The sequence below is a fragment of the Oncorhynchus nerka genome, linkage group LG13 (assembly GCF_034236695.1).
Source record: "Oncorhynchus nerka isolate Pitt River linkage group LG13, Oner_Uvic_2.0, whole genome shotgun sequence".
Classification (NCBI taxonomy): domain Eukaryota; kingdom Metazoa; phylum Chordata; class Actinopteri; order Salmoniformes; family Salmonidae; genus Oncorhynchus; species Oncorhynchus nerka.
The window spans coordinates 100589541-100612976 of NC_088408.1; the positions used below are offsets into that span (position 1 = coordinate 100589541).

At 46.3% G+C, this 23436-nt stretch overlaps 1 protein-coding gene across 8 annotated transcripts in view; it reads right to left on the reverse strand.

Moving 5' to 3' along the window:
• The window catches only part of LOC115122797 (poly (ADP-ribose) polymerase family, member 8), a 100492-nt gene that overhangs the window by 76376 nt on the left and 680 nt on the right, over window positions 1–23436 (reverse strand). For all 8 annotated transcript variants that reach the window (XM_065026917.1, XM_065026914.1, XM_065026915.1 and 5 more), the window contains exon 2: window positions 21629–21683. In XM_065026917.1, coding sequence (XP_064882989.1) covers window positions 21629–21683 — 55 coding nt within the window. The remainder of the gene's footprint in view (window positions 1–21628; window positions 21684–23436) is intronic.

Below are 23436 nucleotides of genomic sequence, written 5' to 3' on the forward strand. Positions count from 1 at the left end.
GTGTGAACAGTAGCTATCAAGAGTTACAGTAAACGGAGAAAAAATAATACCCAGAAACCAGTTGGGCTTATAAACCAGTACATTAGTGTATCGTCTCTCCTGTGATTCTGAGTGTGTAGGCTTCAATAAGATCCTAAATTAACCTGACGCAATAGTTCCTGGTTGACTTAACACTGGAGCCGGTGAAACTGGAAGCCTGAGCGGCTCTGTGTGGCTCAATGGATCATCAGGCGCATTGGCAGCCAGCCCCCCTTTGGCCCACTCCCACCCCACCCCCACCCCCATACTCCACGACCCAGCGATGGCTGGCTGATGGTCACATACTGCAGTACCGGATGCCAGCCAGCGATGGCTGGCTGATGGTCACAGTGCAGTACATTAATCTCTTAGCTACTTCATGTTGCTAACATATTCATTCTTCGCCTATTTCGCATTGATTTAGAAGATTCTGTTGCACAAACAACATGCAGATTAAGGCCTACACCATCACTGGTATCAGGCTGTATAGCTAGCTACGCTTGCTCTGACTCAGTACATTGATTAACTAGCTAGCTACGCTTGCTCTGACAGTACATTAACTAGCTAGCTACGCTTGCTCTGACTCAGTACATTGATTAACTAGCTAGCTACGCTTGCTCTGACTCAGTACATTGATTAACTAGCTAGCTACGCTTGCTCTGACTCAGTACATTGATTAACTAGCTAGCTACGCTTGCTCTGACTCAGTACATTGATTAACAGGCTAGCTACGCTTGCTCTGACTCAGTACATTGATTAACTAGCTAGCTAGCAGCTAACTAAACTCAGCAAAAAAATAAACGTCCCTTTTTCAGCACCCTGTCTTTCAAAGATAATTTGTAAAAATCCAAATAACTTCACAGATCTTCAGTGTAAAGGGTTTAAACACTGTTTCCCATGCTTGTTCAATGAACCATAAACAATTAATGAACTGTGGAACGGTCGTTAAGACACTAACAGCTTACACACGGTAGGCAATTAAGATCACAGTTATGAAAACTTAGGACACTAAAGAGGCCTTTCTACTGACTCTGAAAAACACCAAAAGAAAGATGCCCAGGGTCCTTGCTCATCTGCGTGAACGTGCCTTAGGCATGCTGCAAGGAGACATGAGGACTGCAGATGTGGCCTGGGCAATAGATTGTAATGTCCGTACTGTGAGATGCGTAATACAGCGCTACAGGGAGACAGGACGGACAGCTGAATCATCCTCGCAGTGGCAGACCACGTGTAACAGCACCTGCACAGGATTGGTACATCCGAACATCACACCTGCGGGACAGGTACAGGATACCCCTACACACAATACCCCGTAGTGACAAAGCAAAAACAGGATTTTATAAATGTTTTGCTAATTTATTCAAAATAAATAAGTATTTACATAAGTAACAACCTGCATGAGTTACAGCAGGAACGCACAATCCCTTTATCAGTGCTCAGACTAGAGGTCGACCGGCCGATTAATTAGGGCCGATTTCAAGTTTCATAACAATCAGAAATCTGTATTTTTTGGGATGCCGATTATAGCTGATTACATTCCACGAGGAAACTGTGCGGCAGGCTGACCACCTGTTATGCGAGTGCAGCAAGGAGCCAAGGTAAGTTGCTAGCTAGCATTAAACTTATCTTATAAAAAACAATCAACACAAGGGTCGCTGTTTTCAAACACCACTGAGGCTCTGTAATCCGAAGGTTAGCAATGCTAAACAAGTACATGTAAAATCCTATAGAGAATGATAACTAAAAGCTAACGAACGCATTGCGAACATTTTATCGTCTCTGACCCAAACTATACAAAATGTCACTCACAGTTTGCTGCACGTACAAAAACAAATAATTAGACAACAAGGCTCTTGATCCAGGAGGGGATTCTCTGCTGTTACCAAGAGAAGATTAATAAATGGAAGAAGCTAACCACTAAAATGCATCTTGTTATGCTCATTACACATTAGCAAACCAAATGCACCACTGCAGAGCATTTACCACATTTCAAACAGTTAACTAAATAGTTATAAAAAGGTCTCTAGCTATTTAGTTGCGAATTCCTATAATGTAACTGATGCGTACCACACATCGTTATGCGCTTGTAAACAAAACACCACAGGACTGAGGACAGGTGAAATGAAGAACACAACCTTCTTTATCTCCTTAAAAAGGTATTGCACAGGTGTGACCTCGGGTATTTACTTAAAAAAGTAGCTACAAATATTTACGTTTATTTAAAAAACTGAAATGAAAAATGGTCTCAACGGTATTAAAAAAACATCCCAAAACAAATACAGTTGAAGTCAGAAGAATATAAACTAGTTTTAATGACTCCAACATAAGTGTTTCAACCACTCCACACATTTCTTGTTAACAAACTATAGTTTTGGCAAGTCGGTTAGGACATCTACTTTGTGCAGGACACAAGTCATTTTTCCAACAATTGTTTACAGACAGATTATTTCACTTATAATTCACTGTATCACAATTCCAGTGGGTCAGAAGTTTACATACACTAAGTTGACTGTGCCTTTAAACAGCTTGGAAAATTCCAGAAAAGCATGTCATGGCTTCAGAAGCTTCTGATAGGCTAATTGACATAATTTGAGTCAATTGGAGGGGTACCTGTGGATGTTTTTCAAGGGCTACCTTCAAACCCAGTGACACTTTGCTTGACAACATGGGACAATCAAAATAAATCAGCCAATCAGACAAGTCTGGTTCATCCTTGGGAGCAATTTCCAAACGCCTGAAGGTACCAGGTTCATCTGTACAAACAGTAGTACGCAAGTATAAACACCATGGGACCACGCAGCAGTCATACTGCTCAGGAAGGAGACGCGTTCTGTCTCCTAGAGATGAACGTACTTTGGTGTGAAAAGTGCAAATCAATCCAAGAACAACAGCAAAGGACCTTGTGAAGATGCTGGAGGAAACAGGTACAAAAGTATCTATATTCACAGTAAAACGAGTAGACCTGACCTGAAAGGCCGCTCAGCAAGGAAGAAGCCACTGCTCCAAAACCACCATAAAAAAGACTACGGTTTGCAACTGCACATGGGGACAAAGATCATACTTTTTGGAGAAATCTCCTCTGGTCTGATGAAACAAAAATAGAACTGTTTGGCCATAATGACCATCGTTATGTTTGGAGGAAAAAGGGGGAGGCTTGCAAGCCAAAGAACACCATCCCAACCGTGAAGCGCACGGGGGTGGCAGCATCATGTTGTGGGGGTGCCTTGCTGCAGGAGGGACTGGTGCACTTCACAAAATAGATGGCATCATCAGAAAGGGAAATTATGTGGATGTATTGAAGCAACATCTCAAGACATCAGTCAGGAAGTTAAAGCTTGGTCGCAAATGGGTCATCCAAATGGACAATGACCCCGAGCATACTTCCAAAGTTGTGGCAAAATGGCTTAAGGACAACAAAGGCAAGGTATTGGAGTGGCCATCACAAAGCCCTGACCTCAATTCCATAGAAAATTTGTGGGCAGAACTGAAAAAGTGTGTGCGAGCAAGGAGGCCTTCAAACCTGACTCAGTTACACCAGCTCTGTCAGGAGGAATGAGCCAAAATTCACCCAACTTATTGTGGGAAGCTTGAGGAAGGCTACCCGAAACGCTTGACCCAAGATAAACACTTTAAAGGCAATGCTACAAAATACCAATTGAGTGTATGTAAACTTCTGACCCACTGGGAATGTGATGAAAGAAATAAAAGCTGAAATAAATCATTCTCTACTATTATTCTGACATTTCACATTCTTAAAATAAAGTGGTGATCCTAACTGACCTAAGACAGGGACTTTTTACCAGGATTAAATGTCAGAAATGGTGAAAAACTGAGTTTACATGTATTTGGCTAAGGTGTATGTAAACTTCTGACTTCAACTGTATATACGGCGTAGTTTAGAGAGAGGATCAAACTCCCAGGGGAGGACACGGTGCACGTGGTTTGGCATGGTTGCCACCACAACACTTCCTGTGGTTTAAGCCAGATTGACTGATTCTCTACCAGTGAAATAGGCTTGAACACCTGCTGCTTAGGACAGGGGTTCTTGGAGTTAAAATGTACTGAATCCTATTTTACGCATTCCATTTCAACATTCAGGATTTATTCATTCACAAAGCTCAAAGTGGGAGTGTTATTTTTCAATTAACCCAACAATAGACTGGGTAAGAAAGCACAGCCTAGGACAGGGCTAGGTTTAGTCCAACCCTCTTCCTGGAGATCTACTGTCCTGTAGGTTCAGTCCAACCCTCTTCCTGGAGATCTACTGTCCTGTAGGTTCAGTCCAACCCTCTTCCTGGAGATCTACTGTCCTGTAGGTTCAGTCCAACCCTCTTCCTGGAGATCTACTGTCCTGTAGGTTCTGTCCAACCCTCTTCCTGGAGATCTACTGTCCTGTAGGTTCAGTCCAACCCTCTTCCTGGAGATCTACTGTCCTGTAGGTTCAGTCCAACCCTCTTCCTGGAGATCTACTGTCCTGTAGGTTCAGTCCAACCCTCTTCCTGGAGATCTACTGTCCTGTAGGTTCAGTCCAACCCTCTTCCTGGAGATCTACTGTCCTGTAGGTTTCAGTCCAACCCTCTTCCTGGAGATCTACTGTCCTGTAGGTTCAGTCCAACCCTCTTCCTGGAGATCTACTGTCCTGTAGGTTCAGTCCAACCCTCTTCCTGGAGATCTACTGTCCTGTAGGTTCAGTCCAACCCTCTGCCTGGAGATCTACTGTCCTGTAGGTTCAGTCCAACCCTCTTCCCGGAGATCTACTGTCCTGTAGGTTCAGTCCAACCCTCTTCCCGGAGATCTACTGTCCTGTAGGTTCAGTCCAACCCTCTTCCCGGAGATCTACTGTCCTGTAGGTTCAGTCCAACCCTCTTCCCGGAGATCTACTGTCCTGTAGGTTCAGTCCAACCCTCTTCCCGGAGATCTACAGTCCTGTAGGTTTTCAGTCCAACCCTCTTCCCGGAGCTCTACTGTCCTGACGGTTTTCAGTCCAACTCTCTTCCCGGAGATCTACAGTCCTGTAGGTTCAGTCCAACCCTCTTCCCGGAGATCTACAGTCCTGTAGGTTCAGTCCAACCCTCTTCCCGGAGATCTACTGTCCTGTAGGTTCAGTCCAACCCTCTTCCCGGAGATCTACTGTCCTGTAGGTTCAGTCCAACCCTCTTCCCGGAGATCTACTGTCCTGTAGGTTCAGTCCAACCCTCTTCCCGGAGATCTACTGTCCTGTAGGTTTCAGTCCAACCCTCTTCCCGGAGATCTACTGTCCTGTAGGTTCAGTCCAACCCTCTTCCCGGAGATCTACAGTCCTGTAGGTTTTTTGTCCAACCCTCTTCCCGGAGCTCTACTGTCCTGAAGGTTTTCAGTCCAACCCTCTTCCCGGAGATCTACAGTCCTGTAGGTTTTCAGTCCAACCCTCTTCCCGGAGATCTACTGTCCTGTAGGTTCAGTCCAACCCTCTTCCCGGAGATCTACTGTCCTGTAGGTTCAGTCCAACCCTCTTCCCGGAGATCTACTGTCCTGTAGGTTCAGTCCAACCCTCTTCCCGGAGATCTACTGTCCTGTAGGTTTCAGTCCAACCCTCTTCCCGGAGATCTACTGTCCTGTAGGTTCAGTCCAACGCTCTTCCCGGAGATCTACAGTCCTGTAGGTTTTTTGTCCAACCCTCTTCCCGGAGCTCTACTGTCCTGAAGGTTTTCAGTCCAACCCTCTTCCCGGAGATCTACAGTCCTGTAGGTTTTCAGTCCAACCCTCTTCCTGGAGATCTACTGTCCTGTAGGTTTTCAGTCCAACCCAAATTTACTGCATCTGATTCAGCTAGTTAAGGTCTTGTTGAGCAGATAATTAGTAGAATCAGGTGTGTTAAATTAGGGTTGGACTGAAAACCTACAGGACTGTAGATCTCCAGGAAGAGGGTTGGACTGAAAACCTACAGGACTGTAGATCTCCAGGAAGAGGGTTGGACTGAAAACCTACAGGACTGTAGATCTCCGGGAAGAGGGTTGGACTGAAAATCTACAGGACTGTAGATCTCCGGGAAGAGGGTTGGACTGAAAAGGCTATTGATGCACGAGAAGAGGTTGTGTCTGTGTGCTGTAGATAAATGTAGGATCTGATTTAGTCTTGTCACCCAGAACAACCTGCTGTTCCTATTCCACATTAGTGCTTTCTGCAGTTTGTTGTCCCAGCAGGGGAGAGAGTAGGGGGAGAAAGGAGTCTTAACAATCAGTTGTCTGACCACAACAGACAGAGCTCCCTTGCCTCCCTCACATTCGCAGGGCCAGAGCACTGTTGAAGTCTGGGCCGTTTGTTGTCTACCTGGTGGGAGGCTAAAGCCAGCAGAGACCATCTGAAGGGCATTTTAAAAACACTAGATCTGGCTAGGGACCCAGTGGAACCTTCTTAATAAGCTTTGAAGTGATAGGACCCGTTGATTGCTGCTAATCAAAAACTCAGAAAGTTTGGAGTGACAGAATTTGACTTGATGAAATGACCACTCAGTCAGCAGCTAATGAAGACATACGTTCCTCAGACATTGGCGTAGTGGGGGGGGGGGGGTGTTAGACTATAGACAGATGCTAGCGTAGTCCCTCTCTCTGTGTGTGTGTAAAATTACATATTTACCTGATTTGTTTAAGCATATAATTGTTAACTATTAATATTGACAATAGTAAGACATTCATATTCTACCAATGCTGTTGTTTTGATTAAAAGATGGTTCCCCTTTTCAATGTTCACTCCCTGCCGCTGGTCTGGGCTTATGGTCAAGGCTATGGGATAAAGGCCATGAGATAAACTTGAGGAACAGGATAGACCTGTAATGTCCCAATCATCTTTGCTTTTGAGTAACTTGGTCACACGGCACAAAGACGAAGAGCCTCTCAGAGTGACCACAGTTCTTCAGACCATCCTGTTCTTTTTGCTATCTTCCACGGGCACAGCTGTGTAGTGATATGAAGTGAACAGAGACTGAGCTTGAGCGTCACTGACAAGTCAATCAGCAGAAAGGAGTAACGCTATAGTTTGTTTGTACACTATGACCTCACACACCCCATACACAGAGCCACAAGAAGAAAACAAGGTAGCTTATGATGCCCAGATCTGTCGGGGAGGGGTGGAACCAACCATGAATAAGACGTTTTCGGGGGTTTCTATATGAACACCTTGAGTTTCAGTATTATTCGGGCTCGCAAAGATCTCTGGTCGATGACCAGCTCCATTATTACAATAATTAAATCGATATTAAAAGGTTGATTGTTTGAAGAAATTGAAAGTCTCTTCTCCCTTACTTGATTAGAAATTCCACGACACAATACATATTTCCTAAAGCTTTCTTTTGTGGGCCTAGTGTTACAGTGGCCTGGAAAATCATGGTTCACTACAGGCCACATCAGGCCTGCAAGTCACATTACTCTGGATGGCAAAGTGATGTGTAATTCCTATTGGAATCCAGCCTGAGAAAACCCAACATTTGGATATATATTTTTTTTTATTCACAATGACTGCCAGGGTTGGGAAGACTATGATATGAGATCAGCCCTATAGCCCAGCCCTATAGCCCAGTCCAGCACTATAACACAGCCCTATAGCCCAGCACTATAACACAGCCCTATAGCCCAGCCCAGCACTATAACACAGCCCTATAGCCCAGCCCAGCACTATAACACAGCGCTATAGCCCAGCACTATAACACAGCCCTATAGCCCAGCCCAGCACTATAACACAGCCCTATAGCCCAGCCCTATAGCCCAGCACTATAACACAGCCCTATAGCCCAGCCCTATAGCCCAGCACTATAACACAGCCCTATAGCCCAGCCCAGCACTATAACACAGCCCTATAGCCCAACACTATAACACAGCCCTATAGCCCAGCCCTATAGCCCAGCACTATAACACAGCCCTATAGCCCAGCACTATAACACAGCCCTATAGCCCAGCCCTATAACCCAGCCCAGCACTATAACACAGCCCTATAGCCCAGCCCTATAACCCAGCCCAGCACTATAACACAGCCCTATAACCCCTCCCAGCCCTATAGCCCCTCCCAGCCCTATAGCCCCTCCCAGCCCTATAGCCCCTCCCAGCCCTATAGCCCCTCCCAGCCCTATAACCCAGCCCTATAACCCCTCCCAGCCCTATAGCCCCTCCCAGCCCTATAACCCAGCCCAGCACTATAGCCCCTCCCAGTCCTATAGCCCCTCCCAGCCCTATAACCCCTCCCAGCCCTATAACCCCTCCCAGCCCTATATCCCCTCCCTATAACCCCTCCTAGCCCTATAACCCCTCCCAGCCCTATAACCCCTCCCAGCCCTATAACCCAGCCCTATATCCCCTCCCAGCCCTATAACCCCTCCCAGCCCTATATCCCCTCCCTATATCCCCTCCCAGCCCTATATCCCCTCCCAGCCCTATAACCCCTCCCAGCCCTATAACCCAGCCCTATAACCCAGCCCTATAACCCAGCCCTATAACCCAGCCCTATAACACCTCCCAGCCCTATAACCCCTCCCAGCCCTATAACCCCTCCCAATAGCCCCTCCCAGCCCTATAACCCCTCCCAGCCCTATAACCCAGCCCTATAGCCCCTCCCAGCCCTATAACCCCTCCCAGCCCTATAGCCCCTCCCAGCCCTATAGCCCCTCCCAGCCCTATAACCCCTCCCAGCCCTATAACCCCTCCCAGCCCTATAACCCAGCCCTATATCCTCTCCCTATATCCCCTCCCAGCCCTATATCCCCTCCCAGCCCTATAACCCCTCCCAGCCCTATAACCCCTCCCAGCCCTATAACCCCTCCCAGCCCTATAACCCAGCCCTATAACCCCTCCCGGCCCTATAACCCCTCCCAGCCCTATAACCCCTCCCAATAGCCCCTCCCAGCCCTATAACCCCTCCCAGCCCTATAACCCAGCCCTATAACCCCTCCCAGCCCTATAACCCCTCCCAGCCCTATAACCCCTCCCAGCCCTATAGCCCCTCCCAGCCCTATAGCCCCTCCCAGCCCTATAACCCCTCCCAGCCCTATAACCCCTCCCAGCCCTATAGCCCCTCCCAGCCCTATAGCCCCTCCCAGCCCTATAACCCCTCCCAGCCTTATAACCCCTCCCGGTCCTATAACCCAGCCCTATAACCCCTCCCAGCCCTATATCCCCTCCCTATAGCCCCTCCCAGCCCTATAACCCCTCCCAGCCCTATATCCCCTCCCTATATCCCCTCCCAGCCCTATAGCCCTCCCAACCCTATATCCCCTCCCTATAACCCCTCCTAGCCCTATAACCCCTCCCAGCCCTATAACCCCTCCCAGCCTTATAACCCCTCCCGGTCCTATAACCCAGCCTATAACCCCTCCCAGCCCTATATCCCCTCCCTATAGCCCCTCCCAGCCCTATAACCCCTCCCAGCCCTATATCCCAGCCCTATATCCCCTCCCAGCCCTATAGCCCCTCCCAACCCTATATCCCCTCCCTATAACCCCTCCTAGCCCTATAACCCCTCCCAGCCCTATATCCCCTCCCAGCCCTATAACCCCTCCCAGCCCTATAACCCCTCCCAGCCCTATAGCCCCTCCCAGCCCTATAGCCCCTCCCAGCCCTATAGCCCCTCCCAGCCCTATAGCCCCTCCCAGCCCTATATCCCCTCCCAGCCCTATACTCCTCCCAGCCCTATAGCCCCTCCCAGCCCTATAGCCCCTCCCAGCCCTATATCCCCTCCCAGCCCTATAACCCCTCCCAGCCCTATAACCCCTCCCAATAACCCCTCCCAGCCCTATAGCCCCTCCCAGCCCTATAACCCCTCCCAGCCCTATAGCCCCTCCCAGCCCTATAACCCCTCCCAGCCCTATAACCCCTCCCAGCCCTATAGCCCCTCCCCCAGCCCTATAGCCCCTCCCAGCCCTATATCCCCTCCCAGCCCTATAACCCCTCCCAGCCCTATAACCCCTCCCAGCCCTATAACCCCTCCCAGCCCTATAGCCCCTCCCAGCCCTATAACCCCTCCCAGCCCTATAACCCCTCCCAGCCCTATAACCCCTCCCAGCCCTATAACCCCTCCCAGCCCTATAGCCCCTCCCAGCCCTATAGCCCCTCCCAGCCCTATAACCCCTCCCAGCCCTATAACCCCTCCCAGCCCTATAGCCCCTCCCAGCCCTATAACCCCTCCCAGCCCTATAGCCCTCCCAGCCCTATAGCCCCTCCCAGCCCTATAACCCCTCCCAGCCCTATAACCCCTCCCAGCCCTATAACCCCTCCCAGCCCTATAACCCCTCCCAGCCCTATAACCCCTCCCAGCCCTATAACCCCTCCCAGCCCTATAGCCCCTCCCAGCCCTATAGCCCCTCCCAGCCCTATAACCCCTCCCAGCCCTATAACCCCTCCCAGCCCTATAACCCCTCCCAGCCCTATAACCCCTCCCAGCCCTATAGCCCCTCCCAGCCCTATAGCCCCTCCCAGCCCTATAGCCCCTCCCAGCCCTATAACCCCTCCCAGCCCTTAATAAAACATCTAAACAAAAACAAACATTTTGGTTACGGTTGCAATAAGTCCAAGTTACAGATTGAAATAGTTTAGAAAGATGTATGTCATTTATATAGGAGTAAAATAAGATTCAAATTAGAATTTTGTTTCAATATCTAGAAAATGTAAGAAAGGATATTACCTGCAATATAATGCAGAGCATGGTTTTGGTTGAACTCTGGTTATTAACACCAACACTGGGGTTATTTTTTACACCACTGAGTGTTACATTGAACTCTTCAATCAACACTAGAGATGCTACACAGCAAAATCAACACTAGTTAACACTGGTCAATTTGCTGTGTGCCATGAAAAGGGTTGTTCTGAAATACCATAGATGCCACGTCAAGAACCCCACGTTTAACTAAAGGTTCTTCAAAAATAATAATAATAATAATAATAATAATAATAATAATAATAATAATAATAATAATAAATAATAATAAATAATAATAAATAATAATAATACTACTAATAATAATAATAAATAATAATAATACTACTAATAATAATAATAAATAATAATAATAATAATAATAAATAATAATAATAATAATAATAATAATAATAAATAATAATAATAAATAATAATAATAATAATAATAATAATAATAATAATAAATAATAATAATAATAATAATAATAAATAATAATGTTTTTAAATAATAATAAAAAATAAAAATAAAATCAAAGAATCAGGTAAGAGTTTACCTTTAAGAGCAGAGGAAGAACCATTTAAGAACTAGGACTGACTCCCATTTAGTCAAGCGGCCGATTGTTTGGTCAATAGGCTGTTGGTTGACCGATATGTATTTAGTCGTGCAGTGACAAAATAAATGAATCATGGCACAGGAGACACCTGTCTGTCACACGTCTCTCTCCAGAACGTGAATTGTTTGACCTTTGATTGTTAGTGTTCATCACTTCCTCATATCACCAGTAGTAGCCAATTTGTAAGTCGCTCTGGATAAGAGCGTCTGCTAAATGACTTAAATGTAAATGTAGCCTACATTAACCGTTCATTTCCATCACCTCTAATGTACAATGTTTGATCACATTATTTCAACAAACGTTAAACCCATTGAGCTGCAATAATCACCTAGCCAATTAGTGAAGAGAAAGAATCTGGCTAAAGCGTTCAATGCCACGATTCAGAGAAGGGCACAGGGCCAGATATGATGGGTCTTTTATTAGTGTCTAGCAGAGAGTCAATAAGCTCTTTTGAAATCCAGTTTCAACTGTTCAGAGCTGCCCTTCATTATGTCATTAGAACCCACATGGACTACGATAGAATCAATGTCCATGTCCTGACGTAGTCCATTCAGGAGCAGCTTAGTAATGTCATTTACTCCAGCTCTGGGAAATAGGACATTGTTTTTTTCCCCCAGGAACGGTCACATTTCTTACCGTGAAGCTGCCCAAGATCACGGCTGGCGAGAAGGACGAGGAAATCTGCCCACTCCCACGCTTCACAGGATGGTGCCTCCGACAGATGGAGAAGCCCCACTCCCACGCTTCACAGGATGGTGCCTCCGACAGATGGAAAAGCCCCACTCCAACGCTTCACAGGATTCGGTTGCCGACGACGATTTCGAAATCGTAGTAGTAGGCATTTCTGTCGCAAAACACAGGCACCCCTAGTGACTAAGGTTCCTCAAATGTATTTAAAAAACATTTATTGCTCTGATCCAGTGGAAACGTCACAAAATACCTGATTACTTCTTATCCCTTTCCACAAATAGTCCACAGCTGTGTCTGTCCCGAGCTCACTGAGGTTCCCCCTGTGGTGGCAGGTAGCCTAGTGGTTAGAGTGTAGAGGCGGCAGGGTGGCCTAGTGGTTAGAGTGTAGAGGAGGCAGGGTGGCCTAGTGGTTAGAGTGTAGAGGAGACAGGGTGGCCTAGTGGTTAGAGTGTAGAGGAGGCAGGGTAGCCTAGTGGTTAGAGTGTAGAGGAGGCAGGGTAGCCTAGTGGTTAGAGTGTAGAGGAGGCAGGGTGGCCTAGTGGTTAGAGTGTAGAGGAGGCAGGGTGGCCTAGTGGTTAGAGTGTAGAGGCGGCAGGGTGGCCTAGTGGTTAGAGTGTAGAGGCGGCAGGGTGGCCTAGTGGTTAGAGTGTAGAGGCGGCAGGGTGGCCTAGTGGTTAGAGTGTAGAGGAGGCAGGGTGGCCTAGTGGTTAGAGTGTAGAGGAGGCAGGGTGGCCTAGTGGTTAGAGTGTAGAGGAGGCAGGGTGGCCTAGTGGTTAGAGTGTAGAGGAGGCAGGGTGGCCTAGTGGTTAGAGTGTAGAGGAGGCAGGGTAGCCTAATGGTTAGAGTGTAGAGGAGGCAGGGTGGCCTAGTGGTTAGAGTGTAGAGGCGGCAGGGTAGCCTAGTGGTGAGAGCGTTGGACTAGTAACCAGCAGATGGCCTAGTGGTTAGAGCGTTGGACTAGTAACCAGCAGGTAGCCTAGTGGTTAGAGCGTTGGACTAGTAACCAGCAGGTAGCCTAGTGGTTAGAGTGTTGGACTAGTAACCAGCAGGTAGCCTAGTGGTTAGAGTGTTGGACTAGTAACCAGCAGGTAGCCTAGTGGTTAGAGTGTTGGACTAGTAACCAGCAGGTAGCCTAGTGGTTAGAGTGTTGGACCAGTAGCCAGCAGGTAGCCTAGTGGTTAGAGTGTTGGACTAGTAACCAGCAGGTAGCCTAGTGGTTAGAGTGTTGGACTAGTAACCGGAAGGTTGCAAGTTCAAAATCCCGAGCTGACAAGGTAAAAATCTGTCGTTCTGCCCCTGAACGAGGCAGTTAACCCACTGTTCCTAGGGCCGTCATTGTAAAAAATAATTTGTTCTTAACTGACTTGCCTGGTTAAATAAAGGTAAAATAAATAAAAAAATAAACTGGCAAAGGAAACTGAGGGCCCAGAATATTTTATAAAATGCTGCAAGTTTGCGTTCAGACCGGACACAGTTGATACAATGTTTCAAGTTGATTGCAGACAGGCCATGCATAGCCAATGTGATGTATATCCTATACATATTTTAAAATCAGGATATTTTCTAACTGCAGTCTGCAATGTTTCTATTTTTGTTTTAGCTTTATGTATGCTATTTTTACACAGTACACTTTTAGATTCGTATAATTCTTATTTAGCTTGAGATTGAATGTAGGCTAACCACGTGATAATGATTTTGAGATAAGGCAGGCAGAATCAGCCAAGGCCAGCAGCATGAGGAGGAGAGTCAGGTTCTTGATCTCTGGCTCTTAATGATTTAATCAAACTGTGTTCTTAAAAAACAGACATGTTCAGTACATATAGTTGATTTTTTATTAAAACACATAGGGTGTGTCTATATATATATATGGGAAAAAATACATATTTAAAAAAAAAAGACTACGACGGCTCTTGGGGACAAGCCAATTAAATAACCTTTTTTTCAGAGTAGACTTCAGATGTTTCTCACAAGTGTCTAAATGTTACAGTAGACAGGAAACATGTGACTTCCCTGTTCTACCACAATGACACAGAGTCCACACACACACACACACACACAGACGGAGAAACGACAGGAAGCAGAGTCTTGGTTGAGAAACAACAAAAAAAAAAGGCCTCATTGCTTTCGATGCACATTGGAAAAAACTGTCTGCTTCAGAGTGACAGATGTCTGTCAATCAGCCCTTACAGGTCTTTCTTTTGAAATAAAGTACTGCCAGACGAACGACAAGACAACAAGCATCGTGGTTTTTATTTTAAACAGCTGACGGTTCCTGCCAGTCAACACCCTTCTTAGAATCTGTGGCCATGTGAGAAATACAACCCTATTTCTTAGACATTGTACTACCCAGGTAGTGTACTTTCAGAAACCATGTGTCTAATACCATTCCACTGACTCCGCTCCATCCATTACCACGAGCCAGTCCTCCCCAATTAAAGGTGCCACCAACCTCCTGTGAGATACAGGCATGACACAGGCATGACACAGGCATGACACAGGCATGACACAGGCATGACAGGCATGACGCAGGCATGACACAGGCATGCAGGCATGACACAGGCATGACGAGCTGCATGTCATTGTGTCAGTAAGGGAAAACACTACATGAAACCTTCCTTACTCTTTAATTAACACAGACACACACCCTCCCTTCCTCACACTCTGTCTCACTCATAAACACACCTCTCTCTCCCTCCCTCACTCTCATAAACACACCCGTCGGTCTCCCTCCCTCACTCTCATAAATACACCACTGTCTGTCTGTCTCCCTCACTCTCATAAACACACCACTGTCTGTCATCCTCCCTCACTCTCATAAACACACCTCTCTCTGTCTCCCTCACTCTCATAAACACACCACTGTCTGTCCCTCACTCTCATAAAAACACCGCTCTCTGTCTGTCTCCCTCCCTCACTCTCATAAACACACCGCTCTCTGTCTGTCTCCCTCACTCTCATAAACACACCACTGTCTGTCTCCCTCCCTCACTCTCATAAACACACCACTGTCTGTCTCCCTCCCTCACTCTCATAAACACACCACTGTCTGTCTCCCTCCCTCACTCTCATAAACACACCCTTCTGTCTCCCTCACTCTCATAAACACACCACTGTCGGTCTCCCTCACTCTCATAAACACACCACTGTCGGTCTCCCTCACTCTCATAAACACACCGCTCTCTGTCGGACTCCCTCACTCTCATAAACACACCACTGTCTGTCTCCCTCCCTCCCTCCCTCCCTCACTCTCATAAACACACCACTGTCTGTCTCCCTCCCTCACTCTCATAAACACACCACTGTCTGTCTCCCTCCCTCACTCTCATAAACACACCACTGTCTTTCTCCCTCCCTCACTCTCATAAACACACCCGTCTCCCTCCCTCACTCTCAGGTGAGTGAGGGCTGGTAGGGGATGTGAAGAGGGGACAGAGCAGGTGAGTGAGGGCTGCTAGGGAACAGAGCAGGTGAGTGAGGGCTGCTAGGGGATGTGAAGAGGGGATAGAGTAGGTGAGTGAGGGCTGGTAGGGGACAGAGCAGGTGAGTGAGGGCTGGTAGGGGATGTGAAGAGGGGACAGAGAGCAGGTGAGTGAGAGCTGGTAGGGGATGTGAAGAGGGGACAGAGAGCAGGTGAGTGAGAGCTGGTAGGGGATGTGAAGAGGGGACAGAGAGCAGGTGAGTGAGGGCTGGTAGGGGATGTGAAGAGGGGACAGAGAGCAGGTGAGGGCTGGTAGGGGATGTGAAGAGGGGACAGAGCAGGTGAGGGCTGGTAGGGGATGTGAAGAGGGGACAGAGCAGGTGAGTGAAGTGGGGGGCTGGTAGGGGATGTGAAGAGGGGACAGGGACAGAGAGCAGGTGAGTGAGGGCTGGTAGGGGATGTGAAGAGGGGACAGAGAGCAGGTGAGTGAGGGCTGGTAGGGGGATGTGAAGAGGGGACAGAGCAGGTGGTGAGTGAGGGCTGGTAGGGGGATGTGAAGAGGGGACAGAGCAGGTGAGTGAGTGAGGGCTGGTAGGGGATGTGAAGTGGGGACAGAGCAGGTGAGTGAGGGCTGGTAGGGGATGTGAAGAGGGGACAGAGAGCAGGTGAGTGAGGGCTGGTAGGGGATGTGAAGAGGGGACAGAGAGCAGGTGAGTGAGGGCTGGTAGGGGATGTGAAGAGGGGACAGAGCAGGTGAGTGAGTGAGGGCTGGTAGGGGATGTGAAGAGGGGACAGAGCAGGTGAGTGAGTGAGGGCTGGTAGGGGATGTGAAGTGGGGACAGAGCAGGTGAGTGAGGGCTGGTAGGGGACAGAGCAGGTGAGTGAGGGCTGGTAGGGGATGTGAAGAGGGGACAGAGCAGGTGAGTGAGGGCTGGTAGGGGACAGAGCAGGTGAGTGAGGGCTGGTAGGGGACAGAGCAGGTGAGTGAGGGCTGGTAGGGGACAGAGCAGGTGAGTGAGGGCTGGTAGGGGATAGAGCAGGTGGTGAGTGAGGGTTGGTGAAGAGGGGATAGAGCAGGTGAGTGAGGGTTGGTAGGGGACAGAGCAGGTGAGTGAGGGTTGGTAGGGGACAGAGCAGGTGAGTGAGGGTTGGTAGGGGATAGAGCAGGTGAGTGAGGGCTGGTAGGGGATAGAGCAGGTGAGTGAGGGCTGGTAGGGGATAGAGCAGGTGAGTGAGGGCTGGTAGGGGATAGAGCAGGTGAGTGAGGGTTGGTAGGGGATAGAGCAGGTGAGTGAGGGTTGGTAGGGGATAGAGCAGGTGGGTGAGGGTTGGTAGGGGACAGAGCAGGTGAGTGAGGGTTGGTAGGGGACAGAGCAGGTGAGTGAGGGTTGGTAGGGGACAGAGCAGGTGAGTGAGGGCTGCTAGGGGACAGAGCAGGTGAGTGAGGGCTGCTAGGGGATAGAGAGCAGGTGAGTGAGGGCTGCTAGGGGACAGAGCAGGTGAGTGAGGGCTGGTAGGGGATGTAGCTGGATGATTACAGCTGCCACAGGTGATATGTGCAGGAACGTGAAGTGGATATCGTTAGACCTGCTCATACAAGAGACAAGCGGCTGTTTGTTGCTTCAATTCAACTGAATCTATAAACAAAACAGACTTTATAAACATTTAATAAACGGGCGCCAGCAGGTTCTTTAGAACGGTAAGGATGCAGGTTCTTTAGATCGGTAAGGATGCAGGTTCTTTAGATCGGTAAGGATGCAGGTTCTTTAGATCGGTAGGGATGCAGGTTCTTTAGATCGGTAAGGATGCAGGTTCTTTAGATCAGTAAGGATGCAGGTTCTTTAGATCGGTAAGGATGCAGGTTCTTTAGATCAGTAAGGATGCAGGTTCTTTAGATCAGTAAGGATGCAGGTTCTTTAGATCAGTAAGGATGCAGGTTCTTTAGATCAGTAAGGATGCAGGTTCTTTAGATCAGTAAGGATGCAGGTTCTTTAGATCAGTAAGGATGCAGGTTCTTTAGATCAGTAAGGATGCAGGTTCTTTAGATCAGTAAGGATGCAGGTTCTTTAGATCAGTAAGGATGCAGGTTCTTTAGATCGGTAAGGATGCAGGTTCTTTAGATCGGTAAGGATGCAGGTTCTTTAGATCGGTAGGGATGCAGGTTCTTTAGATCAGTAGGGATGCAGGTTCTTTAGATCGGTAAGGATGCAGGTTCTTTAGATCAGTAAGGCTGAAAGAGTTGGTAGTATCGAATGGTATCATGGTATCAAATGGAAATGGTATCATATGAAATGGTATCAATGGTATCGTATGAAATGGTATCGTATGAAATGGTATCATATGAAATGGTATCATATGAAATGGTATCAATGGTATCATATGACATGGTATCGTATGAAATGGTATCATATGAAATGGTATCAATGGTATCATATGAAATGGTATCATATGAAATGGTATCAAAGGTTTCATATGAAATTATATCATGGTATCATATGAAATGGTATCATATGAAATGGTAACATGGTATCAAATGAAATGGTATCATATTAAATGGTATCATGGTATCATATGAAACAATACTACAGTATTCTAAAAGGTTGGCATCATAAGTATCACGAGCGCAGGTCCTTAGATGTTGTACAGGTGCAATTGTGTCATTCCAAAACTTCTTCCACAATGTTACCTTGCGTTTCGTGCGACTCAAGCCATTTCCCCTATCCAGCTGTCCCATTCTGTGTGTAGCCTGCCACTAAAGGTATCTGGCAAAATAAAGGAAACACCAACATAAAGTCTCTTAATAGGGCGTTGGGCTGCCACCAGCCAGAACAGATTCATTGCACCTTGGCATAGATTATACAAGTGTCTGGAACTTCCTGTGTGGAAGCACCTGCTTTCAATATCCTTTGGTTCCTTTGTTTACTCAAGTGTTTCCTTTATTTTGGCAGCTACCTGTGGAATGGCCAGAGAGGTATCACTTGCAACAAAATGGAATATAACATTGAGGATAAAGTTTGTGTGTACAACATCTAAAAGACTTGCGTCACCATACAGAGAGATTTCCCATTTCAATCATATTACATTCTGGGTAACTACAGAGTTGACCCTCCCGAGGGGAGGGGACGACACGACACAATAAAAACAAGATGAATCAAAAACAACTATCACATTATCTCCCTCAGAATGAATCTAAACTGGCCAATGGAGATCAGCGGGACCAGCTTCAAGGTGGCCTAAAGGCTATTCCACGAGTTGGGGGAATAAAACAAGTATTTTCCCCCACAGCTCAGTGGAGACCCGCAGGACACCCAGACAGGGGGGGTCCAGAACCAGCCAGGGGGGGGGGTCTCTGAAGAACTGCTTCACATACAAAATGCCCTTCTGGAAGTCAGAGACTGCCAGCCAACAGAACTATACAAAATGCAGTGATGTGTATGAAAACTGTCCCCAGTGGTAAACCACAGTGCTGAGTGATGGACTGAGTCTGAAGGTTTTAAAAACAGAGACTGCAGAATGCATGGAGATTAGATCACCATAATCAACTACTGGGAGAAGAGTTGCTTGAACAATCTTCCTTCTACTTTCCAAAGTCAGGCAGGAATTCTTTCTACAAAAAAAGAAACCAAACTTTATTCTGAGCATTTCAATGTGCGTTTTAAAAAGAGAGAGCTTACCATCAATCAAAAATAACCAAGTCATTATAAAATGTAAAAAAAAAAAAAAAAATGGGGAACTTGCTCAATTTAGACTCCATTTAAAATGTGCAAAATGCACAGGTACTCAGGGTCAGTATTACGAAACCTAGAGAACGACACAACTGTGGTTTTATTAACATGTAGCACGAGTTTCAGATCAGGAAGACATTTTTTAAATGAATACAGAGTCAACCCTACCCAAGTCCAGGATATAATAATGACTACAGAGTCAACCCTACCCAAGTCCAGGGAGTCAACCCTACCCAAGTCCAGGATATAATAATGACTACAGAGTCAACCCTACCCAAGGATATAATAATGACTACAGAATCAACTCTACCCAAGTCCAGGATATAATAATGACTACAGAGTCAACTCTACCCAAGTCCAGGATATAATAATGACTACAGAGTCAACCCTACCCAAGTCCAGGATATAATAATGACTACAGAGTCAACTCTACCCAAGTCCAGGATATAATAATGACTACAGAGTCAACCCTACCCAAGGATATAATAATGACTACAGAATCAACTCTACCCAAGTCCAGGAGTCAACTCTACCCAAGTCCAGGATATAATAATGACTACAGAGTCAACTCTACCCAAGTCCAGGATATAATAATGACTACAGAGTCAACTCTACCCAAGGATATAATAATGACTACAGAGATATAATAATGACTACAGAATCAACTCTACCCAACAGGATATAATAATGACCAAGTCAACTCTACCCCAGGATATAATAATGGATATCCAGGATATAATAATGACTACAGAGTCAACCCTACCCAAGTCCAGGATATAATAATGACTACAGAGTCAACTCTACCCAAGTCCAGGATATAATAATGACTACAGAGTCAACTCTACCCAAGTCCAGGATATAATAATGACTACAGAGTCAACCCTACCCAAGTCCAGGATATAATAATGACTACAGAGTCAACTCTACCCAAGTCCAGGATATAATAATGACTACAGAGTCAACTCTACAAGGATATAATAATGACCAAGTACCCAAGTCCAGGATATAATAATGACTACAGAGTCAACTCTACCCAAGTCCAGGATATAATAATGACTACAGAGTCAACCCTACCCAAGTCCAGGATATAATAATGACTACAGAATTAACCATATTAGAATACTTGACGAAAATGAAGTCTTATCATATACCAGACATACCTACATCTATCAGGGCCTGGGACCAGTCTCATCGATAATGGTGCTGGTCCAGTGAGCAACGGTTAGGTACTGTAGGTGCAGACCTCAACAGCATCATTTAAAATTAGCATATATATCCGATGAATTACAGGCCTGAAGGAGGGCAGTCCTGGTAGTTAATTTGTGCCTCACAGGTGACCTGTCAAGTGGATTTAAAGGTCGGTCCAACAGGCCAGTCCCCGTCCCCCCACCCTCCAGCAAACACACATCATTCATATGAAAACCCCATGTAAACAACCAGCCCTGATGACAACCAGTAGACAAGCCCAGTAAGATACAGGAAGTGTAAACAACCAGCCCTGATGACAACCAGTAGACAAGCCCAGTAAGATACAGGAAGTGTAAACAACCAGCCCTGATGACAGCCAGTAGACAAGCCCAGTAAGATACAGAACGTGTAAACAACCAGCCCTGATGACAACCAGTAGACAAGCCCAGTAAGATACAGAACGTGTAAACAACCAGCCCTGATGACAGCCAGTAGACAAGCCCAGTAAGATACAGGAAGTGTAAACAACCAGCCCTGATGACAGCCAAACAAGCCCCAGGAAGTAAACAACCAGCCCTGATGACAGCCAGTAGACAAGCCCAGTAAGATACAGAACGTGTAAACAACCAGCCCTGATGACAGCCAGTAGACAAGCCCAGTAAGATACAGAACGTGTAAACAACCAGCCCTGATGACAGCCAGTAGACAAGCCCAGTAAGATACAGAACGTGTAAACAACCAGCCCTGATGACAACCAGTAGACAAGCCCAGTAAGATACAGAACGTGTAAACAACCAGCCCTGATGACAACCAGTAGACAAGCCCAGTAAGATACAGAACGTGTAAACAACCAGCCCTGATGACAACCAGTAGACAAGCCCAGTAAGATACAGGAAGTGTAAACAACCAGCCCTGATGACAACCAGTAGACAAGCCCAGTAAGATACAGGAAGTGTAAACAACCAGCCCTGATGACAGCCAGTAGACAAGCCCAGTAAGATACAGAACGTGTAAACAACCAGCCCTGATGACAACCAGTAGACAAGCCCAGTAAGATACAGGAAGTGTAAACAACCAGCCCTGATGACAACCAGTAGACAAGCCCAGTAAGATACAGGAAGTGTAAACAACCAGCCCTGATGACAACCAGTAGACAAGCCCAGTAAGATACAGGAAGTGTAAACAACCAGCCCTGATGACAACCAGTAGACAAGCCCAGTAAGATACAGGAAGTGTAAACAACCAGCCCTGATGACAACCAGTAGACAAGCCCAGTAGGATACAGGAAGTGTAAATCTCTGAATGTTGTACTGTACCTTCTGGAGCCTTTGGAATAGGTGAAGGTGAAGGTGGCGTCAGAGTATCTGAAATCTGAAATAAATAACAGGAGAAACAGAACCGGTCAGAACAGAAACCAAAGAGGAGGGTTATTAACCACACCACTGCTATGCCAGGCCACAGGGAGAAGAAAGGAGGGGGGGAAGTCCCCTTTCAACAAACGCAGTTTCCATGGAAACATTGAAAGGGGGTGCCCACTGACTGACAAAAAAGGTTTAAAAAAAATTGTTGGCCAATATTACACTCAACAAAAATATAAAATCACAACATGCAACAATTTCAAAGTTTTTACTAAGAGTTACGGTTCATATAAATGAATGAATTAGGCCCTAATCTATGGATGTCACGTGACTAGGAATACAGATATGCATTACGGGTCAAAGATGCTTTTTTTTATTTTTTATTTAAAAGGTAAGGGTGTGGTCAGTATCTGATGTGACCACCATTTTTTATTTATTTAACTATGCTATGGAGCACAACACCTTTATTTAACTATGCCTCATGCAGCACGACACATCTCATTCATATAGAGTTGATCAGGCTGTGGAATGTTGTCCCACTCCTCAATGACTGTGAAGACGCTAGATATTGGCGGGAACTCCAGAGCATCCCAAACATGCTCAACGGGTAACATATCTGGTGAGTACGCAGGCCATAGAAGAATTGGGACATTTTCAGCTTCCAGGAATTGTGTACAGATCCTTGTAACATGGGGCAGTGCATTATAATGCTGAAACATGAGGTGATGGCAGTGGATGAATGGTACGACAATGGGCCTCAGGATCTCGTCACGGTATCTCTGTGCATTCAAATTGCCATCGATAAAATGCAACTGTTTGTTGTCCGTAGCTTCTGCCTGCCCATACCATAACCCCAACATGGGGCACACTTCACAACGTTGATGTCGCCCACATGATGCCATCTTCCCGGTACAGCTGAAACCAGGATTCATCCGTAAAGAGCCCACTTCTCCAGCGAGGCCAGTGGCCATCGAAGGTAAGCATTGGCCCACTGAAGTTGGTTACAACGCCAAACTGTTGGACATACTGACAAATTCTCTAAAAAGACAGAGGCAGCTTATGATAGAGAAATTAAGATTTAATTCTCTGGTGGACATTCTTGCTGTCAGCCTGCCAATATGCACGCTCCCGCAACTTGTCCCCAGCACAAGGTGCACCTGTATAATGATCATGCTGTTTAATCAGCTTCTTGATATGCTACAACTGTCAGGTGGATGGATTATCTTGGCAAAGGATAAATACTCACTAACATGGATGTAAAAAATATTTTGTGCACAACATTTGAGAGAAATAAGATTTTAGTGCATATGAAACATTTCTGGGATATTTTATTTAAGCTCATGAAACATGGGACCAACACTTTATATGTTGCGTTAATATGTTTGTCAGTATAAGTTTACACAACCGTTAGCCTATGTCCGGTACAACTAACGTCGATAGGCGAATAGACAAGCTACGGCTGGTGTCATCGATATTATGGCTGTCCGTCAATCTGTAGGGATGTTGAACCAAAACCGTGTCATCATGACAAGCATATTAATGTTGTTTTTCTACTCCATTCTATTTTAAATGTTTCAAATAATTAGTCACATTTAAAAAAAATACAAACTTTCCGTACCATGGTCTAATGTTTTGCCACACCAAAATGTAATGATAACTCCAGACACTGTTAGGTTACACCAATTTAATCATCGCACACACCTATCAAATAAAATGTCGGTCAATAATTAGATTCATTTGTGATGTTGACAACTGTGTCTAGAAGA